The sequence below is a fragment of the Osmerus eperlanus genome, chromosome 13 (assembly GCF_963692335.1).
Source record: "Osmerus eperlanus chromosome 13, fOsmEpe2.1, whole genome shotgun sequence".
NCBI lineage: Eukaryota > Metazoa > Chordata > Actinopteri > Osmeriformes > Osmeridae > Osmerus > Osmerus eperlanus.
Window position 1 is genome coordinate 17344052 of NC_085030.1, and position 17919 is coordinate 17361970.

Consider the following 17919-nt stretch of genomic DNA (forward strand, 5'->3'; position numbering starts at 1 on the left):
ACCCAGTATTGAGATACGTATCGAATCGTGAGCTGAGTGTATCGTTACACCCCTACTGTGGACCATTCAGCTAATACTTCCTGTGTACTATAGTGTGCAGCATATAGTTTACTATACACTGCACAGAAATACTGTGGAACACTGTGAAGTATTGTACAGGACGTACAACCATATACGTCAATGAACATTCATTGTCTGATGCATCATCTGTTTCTCCCAGACAGCAACAGAAGGAGACACAGAGGAGGAAAAGGAAGAAGAGGAGGATGGTGAAAGAGAGGAGGGAGTGGAAGGAGGGGAGGTAGAAGAGGAATACACTGACCTGGATGTTGTTAGAGGGTTTTAAGAGCTAAATAAAGTATATGTGCGAACAGTTGTATAATGTTGGTGACCGATGAAAATATTTTGCTTTATTATGCCTGCCTTTGTACCTCCATTCATTTTTAAATAATATTTTCTGTTGTATTCTAGCACACTCATTAAAGAGTTTCAGATGCGATATTTAAACATCTTTGAGTGTTGTATTATTATAACAAGTTTCATAGAACCGAGAAAGGATTCAAGTTCAAAAGTCCTTTGAACAAAAAAAACAAGGCCTTTGTTTTTAATCTAAGAAATGAGAGTTCCTCAAATACTTTCTGAAACTCCACACTACCCCAGGCCTGGACTGGTAATCTGGCAAACCGGGCAAATGCCCGGTGGGCCGACGCACTTGGGGGCGATATAATATGATATATATTTTTATAAACGTAAAATTGGCCAACAACCGTCCCATAAAGCAGGGACAGCGGCCCATTGGTTCCTTTTCCATACTGACATTGGGTGGCCCAATCACATCTCTTAACAGACTCCACCCCTCCTCCTCTGTTTCTTGTGTCAGATGCAGTGGCTCAGAGTCCGACTGATTGTGGAGGGCCGGTCTGAGCAAAAATGCCAGGGATTTTTTTTGGTCCCAGTCCAGCCCTACCTCATGCTAACTGGTTGGGTTCAGGTCAGAGTTTGGTCTCTTGGCAGTAACACATGTGTAACTGTACTTTCCCAACCCTGGGGTTTCCACTCTGTGGTAAGAGGACAAACAACGCAGGCTGTGTGTACATATTTTTTGACAGGGCTGAGAGTATAACTAGCTCAACTTCCAGTTTAAGGCACAGACAGTCTTATCTATGCTGTTGATCATTTGTAACGCTGCCACTGCTTCACCATGAAAACAGCCGTCTTCCTCTTGAGCATAGTCCTTGCAGGTGAGACGTCCCTGCACCTGCTCCTGTATACTGTTAGAGTTTGTGTTTTCAGATTATCTTCTCCTAAAGATAAGATTTAGCAAACTTGCTAAACGTTGGTTTTCAACAAACATTGGGTCTTCTGACTGTCAAGTTGCGTCCACGGTGTCAGAGGCAGTTGAAGGCGAAATTAGGTAACAGACGGGAAAGAAACATTTAAAAAGTCAGGAAGAGCGGATACGTAGAGCGTAGTCCGAAGAGCAGGGGTGGCCAGACGCGTTAGCTTCCTAGACGGGAGGCACACAAGACGATCTGACAGGACCTGTCAGATCAGTAAGGGCATTAACTAGACAGGGTGATCAGTGGGATAACACAAGTCAGGTGGCGGTCATGACTGAAGACGAGACAACGAGCTGTAATCCTCACGTGGAACCTGAAAGACAGACACCCACTACGGGAGGGGGACAGGTAGAGCAGTCATGATAGTCTGTTACTTGTGGCTGTAACATGTTACCATGACAGTATCATGTTAGCATGACAGTAATATGTTAACCACAACAGTTACATGTTGGTTTGACATTAATGTGTGAACTATGACAGTAAAATGTTACTGTTATGTTTTTTTAGATATATATTTTTCAACCTTTCGAAACAAATGCAAAACCTTTTTTTTACAAATTGTCTCAACCTTTCTAAGCTATTTTTTAGAACCTATTTTTTGAAAAGTTTTTTTGAAAAGTTTTTTTTTTTAAACCGACAGTGACAGTAACATGTAACCCTTTCAGTAACATGTACACAACGTGACAATCTGCTTCCTGTCTCTCAGAGCTGCTGTGGGGAGGCGAGGCTGTAAAGTTTGGCCAGCTCTGCAGTGGAAATGCCAACAACAGGAAGAGGATCTCTGATACATGGGGACAAGGACACTACGGAGCACCCCGGTAGGGTGAGAGAGTGTGTGTGTCGTTGAGAGTGTGTGACAGTGTGTGTGTGTGTGTGTGTCGTTGAGAGTGTGTGTGTGTGTGTGTGAGAGTGTGTCGTTGAGAGTGTGTGTGCAAGTGTGTGTTTATTGTGTGTGCTTGTGATGAATTGAAAACTGATTCAACTAACACAGCTACAAATCCAACGTGACACAGGCAACTGCAGCCCCACAAGTAACCCTAACCCTCACCCTAACCCTCACCCTCACCCTAACCCTCACCCTAACCCTCACCCAGCCCCACAAGCTGTGGCAGTGTTCTCAAAAAGTGTGTGATAACATGATGTATCCTGTGATAACATGACGTATGCTGTGATAACATAACGTATCCTGTGCAGAGGAAGCAGAGTCCACAACGGCCTGGACGTGGCGTGTGCGGACGGGGCTGTTGTCTACGCTCCCTTCGATGTCAAGTTGAACGGCAAAGTCATCGTTTACACCGACCCCAAGAAGGCAGCCATCAACAACGGCATCAACCTCAGTGGGGAAGGTCTGTCCGTCACGAGGCAGCTGGTCTGAACGAGAACCTGGCAAATCAATATGACATAAAAGATTACATCTGTACTCCAAAACATAGACAGGAAGACGTTTGAAAGTGATTTTGTTCCACAGGCCTGTGCTTCAAGCTGTTCTACGTGAAACCAGACAGCGTCTCTGGAGAGGTGAAGAAGGGCCAGAGGCTGGGCACCATGCTGCCCATGCAGTCCGTCTACCCCGGCATCACCTCACACATCCACGTCCAGATGTGCAACAAGTCTGACCCCACCAAGTACTTCTGATGACCTTTGACCCAGTGTCAGCTTAATAAACAATGTTTCATTGCTGTTGGCCTCTGCTGTTGTGTTGTCCGTTGTGCTGCTGAGTGGTGTGTGTAGTATGACAGCCTAACACCGGAGGGCAGCAGAGTGGTGTGTGTAGTATGACAGCCTAACACCGGAGGGCAGCAGAGTGGTGTGTGTAGTATGACAGCCTAACACCTGAGGGCAGCAGAGTACAGCGTATCAGAGTGAACTGAAGACACACAGCAACATGTAAACCTCATCTTTTGTGTGTGTAAGGATGTGACGAGTGCAGGTTGCACCTCACTTCTTATGAAATCGTGTTTATAATCAGTCAGCTGAGAAAGAGAGGCAGAGAGAGAGAGAGAGAGAGAGAGAGAGAGAGAGAGAGAGAGGCAGAGAGAGAGAAACAGGTAGAGAGAGAGACAAGCAGAGAGAGAGACAGGCAGAGAGAGAGAGAGACAGGCCGAGAGAGATAGAAACAGGTAGAGAGAGAGAGACAGGCAGAGAGAGACAGACAGGCCGAGAGAGATAGAAACAGGTAGAGAGAGAGAGAGAGACAGGCAGAGAGAGACAGACAGGCAGAGAGATATAAACAGGTAGAGAGAGACAGGCAGAGAGAGACAGACAGGACGAGAGAGATAGAAACAGGTAGAGAGAGAGAGACAGGCAGAGAGAGACAGACAGGCAGACAGAGATAGAAACAGGTAGAGAGGGAGAGACAGGCAGAGAGAGAGAGAGAGACAGGCAGAGAGAGAGACAGGCAGAGAGAGATAGAAACAGGTAGAGAGAGAGACAGGCAGAGAGTGAGAGACAGGTAGAGAGAGAGACAGGCAGAGAGTGAGACAGGCAGAGAGAGATAGAAACAGGTAGAGAGAGAGAGACAGGCAGAGAGAGAGAGACAGGTAGAGAAACAGAGAGACAGACAGAGAGAGAGAAACAGGTAGAGAGAGAGACAGGCAGAGAGAGAAACAGAGAGAGAGAAAGTAGTTAAAGAGAGCGAGTGAGAGATGAGAAGGTGCATAGAGAAAGGAGGGTCAAGCGAGCCCAGGGAAGAGTGAGGAGAGGGACGGAGGGATGGGGAGAGCGAGCCTGGAGGGACCAGGACTGTGTGAGGGGAGGGAGGCAAAGCTGGCCTTGCTATTATGTTTATCGAGTGCAAACGAGCCTGTTAAAGGAGCAGCTTACTGATTCAGCTCTATCAAACAAACAGATAAATGATTATTCCTCCAAAACCAATTTTAGAGAAGGTTGGCCGAAAAGAAAAGAACATCAAATGTAGGTTCGAGTCCTCAGAGGCTTGATTTGAACTCCAAGACGATAAACCTTAGTGACAGTGTAAAATGTCTTGTCGGAACCATCGACCGTGCAATTTGCTCCAACCCCAAACATTTATTACCTTCCTCTGTGCCGTCCGGTTCTTCATTGCCAGGTGTGTGAGTGTATCGTGTGTTTGAGAGGAAGTTTGTGTGTGTGTTTGAGACTAAGTGTGTGTGTGTTGTGTTTTCAGGCCATAGATGATGCTGTTGATCTCCTCTGGAAGCCTCAACAGCACAGAGCATTCTGGGAGGAAGAGAGAGAGAGTGAGAGAGAGAGAAAGAGAGGGAGACAAGAGAGGGAGAGAGAAGACAGAGAAAGAAAGGGAGAGAGAGAGAGGGAGAGGAGAGAGAAAGTGAGAGAGGGAGAAAGAGAGGGAGACAAGAGAGGGAGAGAGAAGACAGAGAAAGAAAGGGAGAGAGAGAGGGAGAGGAGAGAGAAAGTGAGAGAGAGAGAAAGAGGGAGACAAGAGAGGGAGAGAGAACAGAGACAGAAAGGGAGAGAGAGAGAGAGGGAGAGGAGAGAGAAAGTGAGAGAGATAAAGAGAGGGAGAGAAGAGAGAGAGAGAGAAGACAGGGGACTTTGTGCGTTGGCTAAGATGCAGTGGTCTGTGTGTGGGCTGGGGGTCGTTTATAAAGCTGCTTTTTAAACAGAACAGTTCCAAATCCTCGAAAACAGAACCACTGATAGTGGACTTAAAAAATAACTGAGGCTGGCAGTTTTCTCCTCTATTTAATTCTCTTCCCTTAACAGAGTATAAAACAATATCATACTTTTTCATGGATGATTAATTGGTTCTGAGAAGTGTTATTCCCTAAACCATTCCCTCTCTGCCTCCTGTGCACGGCTGCTTTCGCCTCTCCTCTTCTCTTCTCTCCTCTCCTCTTTTCTCCTCTTCTCTTCTCTCTCTCTACTCTCCTCTCCTGTTCTCCCTCTGACCTCTTCTCTCTCTCTCCTCTTCTATTGTCTTCTCTCCTGTTCTCCCTCTAACCTCTTTTCCCTCGCTCCTCTCCTCTTCTCTCCTCTTCTCCCTCTGACCTCTTCTCCCTTTTCTCCCTCTCCTCTTCTCTCCTCTCCTCTTCTCTCCTCTCCTCTTCTCCCTCTGACCTCTTCTCCCTTTTCTCCCTCTCCTCTCCTCTCCTCTCCTCTCCTCTTCTCTTCTCTCCTCTTCTCTCCTCTCCTCTCCTCTCCTCTTCTCTCCTCTTCTCCCTCTCCTCTTCTGACTCTCTCCAGGTCTCCAGACAGCTTCCCTCTCCTTCAGAGAGTCTGTCATTAGCGTAGCGAGGAAAGCTGGCTCTCAGGGCGTGCCTAGACTCCACGTAGCTCTATTACCACACTTAGCTAAGTGTGTGTGTTTTGTCCTACTATGTGTGTGTGTGTGTGTAGTGGGCTAATCCATATGTCGTTCTCAGCGTGCATGTGTGTGTCGGTGTCTATGTGTGTGTGTCGGTGTGTGTGTGTGTCGGTGCAGTCACAGACATAGCTGGATGCTCTGCTGTATGGAGGAGGCGTGGGAGAGTTTCACCTCCACCTTGACTTTCAAAACTGTGACTGAGACCCTGCCCTCAAATAAACCACCAAACTGTGACTGAGACCCTGCCCTCAAATAAACCACCAAACTATGACTGAGACCCTACCCTCAAATAAACCACCAAACTATGACTGAGACCCTACCCTCAAATAAACCACCAAACTATGACTGAGACCCTGCCCTCAAATAAACCACCAAACTGTGACTGAGACCCTACCCTCAAATAAGCCACCAAACTATGACTGAGACCCTACCCTCAAATAAACCACCAAACTGTGACTGAGACCCTACCCTCAAATAAACCACCAAACTATGACTGAGACCCTACCCTCAAATAAACCACCAAACTGTGACTGAGACCCTACCCTCAAATAAACCACCAAACTGTGACTGAGACCCTGCCCTCAAATAAACCACCAAACTATGACTGAGACCCTACCCTCAAATAAACCACCAAACTGTGACTGAGACCCTGCCCTCAAATAAACCACCAAACTATGACTGAGACCATGCCCTCAAATAAACCACCAAACTATGACTGAGACCCTACCCTCAAATAAACCTCATGTCCTGTACGGGAGGGAGGGGGAGGAGAGGGAGGGGGAGGAGAGGGAGGGGGAAGAGAGGGAGCGCCCTGTAACAACATGTAACTCCAGAGTGGCTGCTCAGGGAGGGAAGAGTGAGAGAGGAGGGAGGAGGGGGAGGAGAGGGTGGTGCGGGGGTGTCTGCAGTGTCCCTCTCCTCCTTTCTTTTGGGAGCCTCTATGAATAACCCTAACAGCTGCACAATGCAGGTCGCTCACTTGTAGCCCAACACACAAGAACAGGTGTGAAAGTTACACCCAGTGTGCATGTGCTTATGCGTATGTGTTTTTAAGGAGCAGTGAGATGAGTGGAGAGAGGGCAGGAAGGAGCTGTGAGATGAGAGGAGAGAGAGGGCAGGAAGGAGCTGTGAGATGAGAGGAGAGAGAGGGCAGGAAGGAGCTGTGAGATGAGAGGAGAGAGCGATGCACAAGATAGCAGAATAAGGAGATGGCAAGGTTACTCAAAACACACGCAAAACTCCCCAATAGACAGTTTTCAATAGATGTTATCTGTAAAAAGCTGCTCTCCTGTCTGGCTTCCTCACCTGCTGGGGAGAGCGGTGTGTGATGCTGCAGTGTGCTGAGACAGATGTGAGATAAGTAGCAAAGTGAGGTCTGGTCCTCTCTAATGGATTTATGCACCACAATAAGGAGCAGGGAGAGCAGGAGAAAGCAGGAGAGAGAGAGGAAGAGAGAGAGGAAGAGAGAGAGGAAGAGAGAGAGAGAGAGAGAGAGAGAGAGAGAGAGAGAGAGAGAGAGAGAGAGAGAGAGAGAGAGAGAGAGAGAGAGAGAGAGAGGGGAAGAGAGAGAGGAGGAGAGAGATAGAGTAAGAGAGAGAGAGAGAGGTGTGATCTGGCACCTGGACCCAGGCTGGGAAAGCAATAATCCATCTCCCCGTTTTATTACAAGATGGATTTGCCATCGGGGCCCCGCCATTGAATGTGCCCGCCTAATCAGGTATTGCCTCGCCTCCACCTCTGCCCCCGCCTCTACCGCCTCTGTAAGGCTCAGAGAGAGAAAGACGAAAGAGAGTGAGAGAGAAAGGGAGAGTAGAGAGAGAGAGCAGAGAGAGAGGGGAGAGAGAGAAAGAGGGAAAGAGAGAGGGTAAGAGAGGGAAAGGGAGCGAGGGGAGAGATGTGAGAGAGAAAGAGAGAGGCAGATGGGGATCAGGACAGGGGTGGGGTGTAGAGAAAGATAACTCTTAGGGGAGATCGGGGGTGAACCCTCTCTCACAGCACATGGTGGGGGGAGGGGTGAGGGAGGGAGGGGTTAGGGAGGGAGGGGTGAGGGAGGGAGGGGTGTGTGATGGGAGGAGTGAAGGAAGGGTGCATCCTGGATGGTTTCTATGATGCCAGGAGGAGAAGGGTCCCAGAGAAGTGAAGCGGGGTAGGGTTAGGGAGAAAGGGATGAATATATGTTTCAAACGCTTCAGATCGTAAACTGAGTATAATACAGATGTGTGGTACTTGAGCTCTCGGAACACTGTGTCCATTTCATGACTTTGTGTGGAAAGTGAATGTATGTTAATGAGTGCATTCAATGATGTGTGTGTGTTTGAGTGTGTTGTGTTGTGAGTGTGTGTGTGTGTGTGTCTACCTGCAGTGGCTGTCCCATCCTGACTCTTCCTAGAAGTCATCATTACACATTAAGCTTCAGCTCGTCAGCTGGACTCAACACTCTGTAAGACTCAGCTCTCCGTCATGGAGAGAGATGGAGGGATGTCAGCAGAGAGGGAGCAAGCGGGAAGGGAGAGAGGAGAGAGAGTAGAGGGGGAGGAAAGAGAGAGGAAAGAGAGATGAAAAAGAAAGGAGAGAGAGAGGGAAGAGGGAGAAGAAAGAGAGAGGAAAGAGAGGAAAGAGAAAGGAAAGAGAGAGAGGAAGATGCTGGAGGATAAAAAGATGATTGACGGCGAGAGAGGAGTGTTGAGGATGAATGATGAACACTGATCCAGAACACACCAACAACACACTCCGCAACAGAGGGCAGGTGTGAGTGTGTGTGTGTGAAAGTGTGTGTTGGGGAGTTATTCTCTGTCCTGTAGGTCCTCCAGAGTGGAAGGATGAGGAAGGGTTAGCAACAGAACGTTAGGGGGTGGAAGTGTGGGGAGGGGTGTGTGAGAGGCTGGCGGTGAACAAGTAACATGATGACTAAGGGCTTAGACAATCCTCCCCTCTCATCCCATCCCCTCTACTCCCATTCCTTCCCCTCTCCTCCCTTCTCCTCCACTCCACTCTCCTCCCATCTCCTCCACTCCACTCTCCTCCCCCCCTCCCACTCTCCTCCCCCTCTCCTTCCCCTCTCCTCCCTTCTCCTCCACGCTCCCCCCCTCCTCTCTCCTCCACTCCACTCTCCTCCCATCTCCTCCACTCCTCTCCCCCCCTCCCCCTCTCCTCCGCTCTCTTCCAGAGGGCAGCATTAGAAGCCACTTTAATATCGCTAATGTAAAAAGCCTGGGCGAGCGACATGTCTCTTCTACACAATCATCCCTGAATCCCTGCACCATGGCAGCACTTCTCCAGGCCAGCTCACTGCTCACCACTCTGGATGTTCACATGGTGCTCTCCAGACAGACGTTCACATGGTGCTCTCCAGACAGACACTCACATGGTGCTCTCCAGACAGACGTTCACATGGTGCTCTCCAGACAGACGTTCACATGGTGCTCTCCAGACAGACACTCACATGGTGCTCTCCAGACAGACGCTCACATGGTGCTCTCCAGACAGATGTTCACATGGTGCTCTCCAGACAGACGTTCACATGGTGCTCTCCAGACAGACACTCACATGGTGCTCTCCAGACAGACGTTCACATGGTGCTCTCCAGACAGACGTTCACATGGTGCTCTCCAGACAGACACTCACATGGTGCTCTCCAGACAGACGTTCACATGGTGCTCTCCAGACAGATGCTCACATGGTGCTCTCCAGACAGAGGGGAGTGCTCATGTTTTCAGCTGTTGTGTACAGTTCTGTTTATGTGCAATCACCCATGGATATGTTCTAAAACCGTTTTTTTTCCAGATTGTATGACAGGGATCTGCATCTTCCGGCATCTGCATCTAAATGCAAATATTTTTCATGAGCACATACTATGTATGTATCAAGTATGAATAATTATACGTTTTACAGAAGTATTAATAATATACCCTCAACAAAAGTGTTATAGTTAAAGTGTACTCAAAGTATATGTACAAAACATACATTTACTAAAGTTGTAAGTAAGTGAATATAGAAAATCTGTCAATCTGAATGAAAATCTGCTGTCATTTAATACATTTAAATTAGATTTAAGTTAGCTCTTTTTCCACTTGGGTGGTAATACTATCTCATATGTTAAAGTTGAGCTGTGGAGGAAGACTCAGGAAAAGCTGGACAGCAGACACTTGTCCTCTGAACCATTAAACCAGAACACAAAGTCCCTCAACGAGGAACAAGAAGGTTAATTATCTTCTTGGTCCCACACCTCAGAGCAGATAAAAATATACAACATTATTCTCCTTCCTTGTCTTTCTCTGTTTATCCTATATTCTCTCTCTTTCTCTCTTTCTCTCACTCTTTCTCTCCCTCTCTTTCCTTCTCTCTCTCTCTCTCCCTCCCTGCTACAATCACTCTGGGTTAATTATGTTTCTAAGGAGCCCATTAGCAGGGCTGCTTGCTGTGGGCTGCAGAGCAGAGGATAGCCAGGAGACCAGGTCACGCTGCTGGCTCACCCCGTCCTGTGGACCCCTTCAGGCACAGCCTCCTCTGCTGGATCCCTACAGGCACAGCCTCCTCTGCTGGATCCCTACAGGCACAGCCTCCTCTGCTGGATCCCTACAGGCACAGCCTCCTCTGCTGGATCCCTACAGGCACAGCCTCCTCTGCTGGATCCCTACAGGCACAGCCTCCTCCGCTGGACTCCTACAGGCACAGCCTCCTCCGCTGGACTCCTTCAGGCACAGCCTCCTCTGCTGGATCCCTACAGGCACAGCCTCCTCTGCTGGACTCCTACAGGCACAGCCTCCTCCGCTGGATCCCTACAGGCACAGCCTCCTCTGCTGGACTCCTACAGGCACAGCCTCCTCTGCTGGACTCCTACAGGCACAGCCTCCTCCGCTGGACCCCTACAGGCACAGCCTCCTCTGCTGGACTCCTACAGGCACAGCCTCCTCCGCTGGACTCCTACAGGCACAGCCTCCTCCGCTGGACTCCTTCAGGCACAGCCTCCTCCGCTGGACTCCTACAGGCACAGCCTCCTCCGCTGGACTCCTACAGGCACAGCCTCCTCTGCTGGACTCCTACAGGCACAGCCTCCTCTGCTGGATCCCTACAGGCACAGCCTCCTCCGCTGGACTCCTACAGGCACAGCCTCCTCCGCTGGACTCCTACAGGCACAGCCTCCTCCGCTGGACTCCTACAGGCACAGCCTCCTCCGCTGGACTCCTACAGGCACAGCCTCCTCCGCTGGAACCTGCTACCACACAGACACAGCAAAACTGAGCTTGCTGGACACATGAACCGTAGCCTCAAACTGTCATTGAAGGACTTTCATCGAAAGTTTGGGGTTGAAAGTCAGAGGTGGCAAAAGTAAAAGACTCTGTTTAAAAAGACTCTGGTAAAAGTTACCATTACCTGTTTTAGTGTCACACTGGTAACTGGACCTCACATCATATTAATACATTTTTATATTTCTACATACTTTTTTTCACAACTTTTTTATCACACACACAGTGAGTGTAAGTAGAGGATTTTTTGTTTTTTTTCCAAAATTATTTTTTCAACCTTTCAAAAAAATATTTCCGAATTTTTTTTTTGAACATTGTCTTTTTACTTTTCGAAACTTTTTTTTCCAACTTTTTTTTCAACCTTTCAAACCCTGTAAAAAATCCAACCTTTCCAAACTTTTTTTTTTACACAACACGTGTTTTTTCTTGTTGCCTTCTGCCTTGCTCCATGGTAGCTTTGTAGACTAGCTTAAGTTTGTTGTGCGAGATAGCCAGGAAATGATAAAAGGCACGCAATGACAATAAATAATATTGATCAAGTAACGAGCCTCGCTTGAAAATGTAAGAAGTCAAAAGTACAGATATTTCTGCCAATACATTACAAAAGACAGTTCAAGGTTCACATCAGCGACTGCTGCAGCCGGCCCAGTGTACTGGCTTCTATCCACCTCTGTCTTTCATGTGCATAGACAAACACATACAGTATTAGATATAGCCACTGCCCACAAACAACATTTGATATCTGTACGCTGTTTCTCTCTCCAAGTGTCAGAGTAAGTAAGTAAGTAAGACTTTATTTATATAGCACATTTCATACAAGAATTGTAACTCAAGGTGCTTTACATAAAATCAATAAAAACAATAATACAAGTGATAAACAATTCAAACAAAAATAAAAATCCCAATAAGATCTCTGTTCAAGAGAGAAAACAACTTTAAAAAGTAGGAAAACCCTTTTGAGATAAAATTACTTAAATGCTTCGGTAAAAAGGTAGGTTTTAAGCTGTCTTTTAAAAATGTCTAGAGTGTTTGCTTCCCTAATATTTATGGGTAATTTGTTCCATAGTTTTGGGGCGTAATTGACAAAGGCCGAATCACCAATCTTCTTATGACTGCTTCTGGTGACCTCTAATAGGCCTGCATTTGATGATCGCAGTGTTCTAGCTGGTGTGTAGTTTATAAAGGAGTTAGCAATGTAGCTAGGTCCTTGTCCGTGTAGAGCTTTGTATGTGAGGAAAAGGACCTTAAAGTCAATTCTGAAGGTAACAGGGAGCCAGTGTAAAGTAGCTAGGACAGGACTAATGTGTTCTCTCCTTTTAGTTTTGGTTAATAATCTAGCTGCAGAATTTTGAATGAGCTGTAGTCTTTCAGTGGTTTTCTTGGGAAGACCAGTGAAAAGTGCGTTACAGTAGTCCAGCCGGCTGGATATAAAAGCATGAATTAACTTCTCTGCATCATTTTGGTTTATGAATGGTCGTACCTTTGCTATATTCCTCAGGTGAAAGAAAGCTGTTTTGGTCACTTTATTAATGTGAGAGTTGAAATTCAAATCTGAGTCCAGGATTACACCGAGACTCGTCACCTCTGGTTAAGCCTCCAAGATTCTAAGCATCTCTCTTTTGGATTTGGGGCCACATAGTAGGACTTCGGTTTTGTCTTCATTTAATTTAAGAAAGTTATCATTCATCCATTTGTTTATTGCCAACAGGCAGTTGGTAATGGAATTGATGGCCGTTGCATCGTTGGGTTCAGTGGATATATATAGTTGTGTGTCATCCGCATAGCTATGGAAATATATGTTATGTTCTCTGATTATGTCGCCGAGTGGTAACTTTATTTGCATCAGAGTTTAGTCTGAGGTCTCTAATTATTTTGGTGAGAGCAGTTTCAGTACTGTGATATTTCCTGAAACCTGACTGCGAGACTTCCAGGATGTTATTTTCTTCAAGAAAATAATTTAATTGGACTAAAACTATCTTTTCCAGTACTTTACTAATAAATGGAAGGTTTGATATTGGTCTGTAATTTGCAAGTAGACTGTTATCCAATTTGGGTTTCTTTAATAGGGGCTTTACAACAGCTGTTTTGAAGGCATCTGGGAAGACGCCAGTTCTAAGGGATGTGTTTATAATCTCTAGCACCGGACCTGAGACACTATCAAACACTCGCTTAAAGAATGTTGTGGGTATAGGATCAATATCTGAGGTTGTGGAGTTAGATTCGCTGACAATTTTGGAAAGTTCACTAAGTGTGATAAAGGTAAATGTGCTCATGGTTATGTTGCAGAATCTACTGATGTCAGTTTCGACCCCACTATTAATAATACTCGCTCTGATCAAAGTTATTTTGTTCTTGAAGAACAAAGCAAGCTCTTCACATTTAACTGCTGAGGATGGAGGTGGGGCAGGGACAGTGTTTAGCAGCTGGTCAATGGTGGAGAAAAGAACTCTGGAATTTCTGGCATTACAGAGTAACAGTTTGAGCCCCCTGCAGTTTACCTAAGTACATTGATTAAATTCAACTGAGGTCTGGCCCTGTGTAATATCACTCAATACTGAGAGCCCCTGGCTATTGAACAAAATTCAGTGACTCATTCTGTGGAGGTTCAGCACTGCAATAATAGCCCTGGGTAATACGCATGTAAGTGGAAATGTTAAAGTGAGGTGAGCCAGGTTAAATCCATACATCTTTTCAATCTGAAGAGACCCGGCCGGCGTTAGATTGCCAGAGCGCTCCGCTCGCCGACGGCCGTGTCTGTAAATACCGCAGCCTGCGAAGAGCTCTGCTTCTGAAATGGCCGGCACTCGACAGAGACATTTTACTCATGAAGAAATATGCTAATATGTTTGTGTGTGTGTGTGTGACTTTGAATGTGTGCGTGTCTGAACTTGAGCGCGTGAGTTGGTGAGAGTTTGGAGAGTGCATGTGCTGGAACAGAAGAGAACAAAACCCCTAACAACGTGTCCTTACGGCTTGACGTAACGTGTCGGTGTTCTTCCTGAGGAATTCTCCCCTCAGACCTTGCGTAGCTCACTTCTATTTGAGTACAATACAAGCAACAACGGAAAACAACAACAGAGAGAGGTGGAAAATAAAATCCCCCAAACATCTCGACTGGGGCTCCTCAGGCTTGGCTGTGAGCTCTGTATGTCTTCTCTTGTTCTCGCTCCTGAACTGAGCTGCAGGTTCACAGACAAAGAGCACAAACAGGCTTTCATACGCAGAGGGCATTCAGCCTGGCTACCGCTTGGAAAATAAAAGTTGAAGATGAAGGAGAGAAGGAGGAAGGTCTGAAGGCTATGCTGTCATACTCAGCTCTATGCAAATCAAAGTTCCTGCCAGGTGTGTGTGTGTGCACGTGCGCGTGTGTGTAGGTGTGTGCGTGCTCGTGTGTGTATGCACTCGTGTGTGCGTGTACGTGTGTGTGAGTATGTGTGTGCGTGTGTAGGTGTCAGTGTACGTGTGTGCGTGTGTAGGTGTCAGTGTACATGTGTGAGTATGTGTGTGTGCGTGTGTGTATGCGGAGGAAGGGAAGGTTGATCAGAGTATAGAAACTACTCAGATTGCCAGGCGTGTTCGTGTGTGTGTTGCTGTTACACAACCTAACCCATCCCAGACCCTGAAAATTACTCCACACACAAAAGTTGCTAATACAACATTAAAGATAATTTGCTGTCCGCACAGGCCTCATGTAATATAATATATGATCATATTATAATAGAGGGATGCCTCGACTGAATTAGACTACAGTTTTCTCCTCCCCGTCACTGCAGAGTAATCTCGGTGTGTGCAGGGCTACTGTCAGAGGGTGATTCACCTCAGCCTCGCCAGTGCCGCATGCAAATGCTAACAGCATGCTAACTCTAACAGCATGCTAACGCTAACAGCATGCTGTTGCTACCAAATCTCACGCCACGAAAAGTTGGCAGCCCTGCTAACAGTATGCTAACGCTAAAAGCATGCTAACAGCATGCAGAGCCTCTGTCGGCAGAGAGGCTACGGCCGGATAGTCAAGCTATTTAAAATCACCCGGCAGACCTTCAACCTCTTGGCATTCAGCTCCCCAGCCCGCCATTCACAGGCGATTAGGATTCTGGTGCAGTAGCCTGGCTGGATGGGCAGGGGCCGCATGGCGTTCGCTGAACTCATTTTACAGGTTAATTAGAACAAAGGATGGGGCTTTCACTCTGAACGAGGGCTCTGATTATTGAGAGGTGCCGTCTCTCCTGCCCCCCCACACTCCTCAGTTCCCCCCAGGCTAAATGCCACCTGTCAATCATCCAATCACGCCGCCAGTGATATTAGCACCCAGTGCCAGGAAGGTAATCTCTTTAATCATCTTCCACACTACGTTGAAATGAGGTTTTCATGTCGCTAATGTCTCAGCTCGGATGATTGGCGTGATTTCATAGACCGTGGCCGCTCGCGTGGACTTCGTAATGACTTTTAGACAGGTCACGGTGGGCTAAGAAGACAAGTTAGCATGCTAACCCTGGGCCTTGGGTTGGAGGTACCATCCACCTGGGCCTTGGGTTGGAAGTACCAGCAAGGAGGTTTTTTTGGTGCCCCAACTGCTTCCTCTTGGTGGGGCGCCACACTGTGTGGAAAGCAGCTGGGCACCGTGGAGGAGAAAGGGACACTATAGAAAGTGTCTGGAGTTGAGACTGTATAATGGAGAGGGATTTCTGCAAATGTCAAAGCTGTTATACACAGCAAATTCAGTGTCTGAATCTACGTCTTCTACCTTACACAAAAGTGTGGCTGGGAGTTGAAAGTTATGTACTAAACATACAAATAAATGTTACCTGTTGTAACCTTGTCCTTGAACTCATAAAAGTGTACAGCACTTGCTGAAATACACCAAAGCTTACTCTGGAGGTGTCAGTGGACAACTGAGAAAAAATACCCTTTTTGATGATGATTCTGTGTGGTTGCTGCACTCCATGATAGAAGTTCAAGTACATATTCACAGTCTCCAGCACACGTCTAACACCCCAAACTGAAGATCACGCTGCCAGGCCAGCAACAGAAAGTTACGTTCCCACACATATCCGATCCTCCAGTGCCCTCTTCATATTGATGCCGTACCCTCTAATGCATTAGCGACCACTGAAAACCATCAGCGAGGCAAGCTAACAAAGACTTCATTCATGCAATTTTTATACTTTGTGTGGCCCGTGGATATTAACACAAAAGCAAAGTGTTCCAGGACAAAACTGAGAAATACTTCTAACTTGTTCAAATGATTCAGATGTAATGATTCACAACATGGCAGTGTTAGTATTATAATAAAAGGTGAACGGTTTTCAATTTTCAAAGGAAGAGAAGAAAAAGGTTGCCTTTCTTTTCACAGTAGACACACTGCTGCCTCTGAAAGAGGAAAAGAGTCAATAGTTTTAATTTCCCATATTGCTTTGAAATTCATGAGAGTTCTTGCTCTCACACACACAATCACACACATTAACACACACACACATTCTTCTCTATACCATGCATTCCACCCCACACACCATCTGCTCCATGCTAAGCTCACCACTGACTCACATCTTTGCAGCGACCACCTGGGAGGTCTTGATACAGGTGTTTAATTTCCCCAAACTGTAGAAGCCACAAACCAAGACTTGGGCGAATGCAGCCAGCGCCATGCTCTGCCTCTGGTGGAACGCCAGCCTGGTCAGCCAGACTCCCTCAGGCTGGCGTGATTGACAGTTGGCATTGATGCTTGGTCTCTCAGCTTAGAAACGCCATCTGGGCTGTGAGGCCTTGTGAGGCTAAGCAAAACCCCACTGCCCACACACTCAACACTCTCTCTCACACACACAGGAACACACAAACACACACAGTATCACACACACAGGAACACACAAATACACACAGGAACTTACACACACACAAACAAACACATAAACACACTAGAGGTGCTCCCAATCCATGTTCCATTCCCTGGTCTCTAAGTTTATAGTCGCCTAGAGTCCTCCTCCCTCATGGTTCCTGCTGTAATTGCCAGCCAGCAGATGTACAGGAGAAGCAGGCATTTATAAATAGTTGTTCCCGTTAACGCTGTGCCAGTAGGTGAGGCGCCGCTGCAAAGCTCCCTCCCGCCGCCTCTACCGCTGTCGCTACGACAGTGTCACAAGACCTCACCATGGAGACCACTAGCGCAATTAGCAACTGCGGCATGATGTCCAAGTAGATGTGAGAGAGATCCCGGTGATAAAAGACATCAATCTCAGACACTCTGTGGAGATCCGTTTCGGGCTGAAAGGAGGGTCTAAATGTGCACTTTGCTTTTTGAGTACATTTGGTGTCCATTTAGTGGTAATATATGTTATTAGAACAAACATGACTATTCTGGAGTACATGCTGCTTCCTCTTTTCCAACTTTTCTCCTGAGAACAAAGGGAAGAGAGGTTTGGATTTTCACCTGACAGTTTTTTGATGCATTCTGTCATGAATCTTTTTAGAAAATTTGGTAATCTTGATTGGTTGTGATGAAAATTCTTATATTTGTTTGACTAAAGCAGAACCCCACTAAGGAGAGACAGGGTAGTGAACCAGAAAATTAGGTTTTCAAATCATCTCTAGCATACCAAACTGATGTGACCTTTTTGCTGTAGGGTAATTATTAAGCACTTTGCAATCATGTATGGAAACAGGTGTCTTGGTGGATTTGTATAAACAAGACTAGGGAGGCCTTCCAAAAGAAGCTGACTGAAGTAACATTCCTCTGATGTTAGACTGTTGTTATCACTAAAACACAGCGTCAAAAATGAGGACTTTCAGCCTGGCGTGTATGGAGACACCAGCCAGGCCAGATATTCTGGATCTAGAGGTCACTTTCCAACCAACGCTGAGGACATCAGAGGGACACAGTGAAATGAACCTTGTTCAAGTCCTCCAGGGTCAGAGTAGTGAGACAGGACACACACTAAGGGATGGCTGACTGCTCTCTCTCAAACATCTGCCTTCAGCCAATCACAGCTCTTGTCTGACCCCTGGGCTCTCTCATCAGATGTGGATCGTTTGG

At 46.8% G+C, this 17919-nt stretch overlaps 1 protein-coding gene across 1 annotated transcript; it reads left to right on the forward strand.

The window, feature by feature from the left end:
• Positions 1-1101: 1101 nt before the first annotated feature.
• Positions 1102-3020, forward strand: lect2.1 (leukocyte cell derived chemotaxin 2, tandem duplicate 1). Its single transcript, XM_062476473.1, has 4 exons — positions 1102-1241; positions 2047-2158; positions 2535-2686; positions 2809-3020. Exons 1-4 carry the CDS (start codon positions 1202-1204, stop codon positions 2973-2975), a joined length of 471 nt encoding a protein of 156 aa, XP_062332457.1. The 5' UTR covers positions 1102-1201; the 3' UTR covers positions 2976-3020.
• The last annotated feature ends 14899 nt before the right edge of the window (positions 3021-17919 follow it).

Coding starts and splice junctions, on each gene's coding strand:
- lect2.1 (XM_062476473.1), top strand. CDS start 1,202: ATGAAAACAGCCGTCTTCCTCTTGAGCATAGTCCTTGCAG. Junction 2,159..2,534: donor GGACACTACGGAGCACCCCG/GTAGGGTGAGAG, acceptor TATCCTGTGCAG/AGGAAGCAGAGTCCACAACG. Junction 2,687..2,808: donor CATCAACCTCAGTGGGGAAG/GTCTGTCCGTCA, acceptor TTTGTTCCACAG/GCCTGTGCTTCAAGCTGTTC.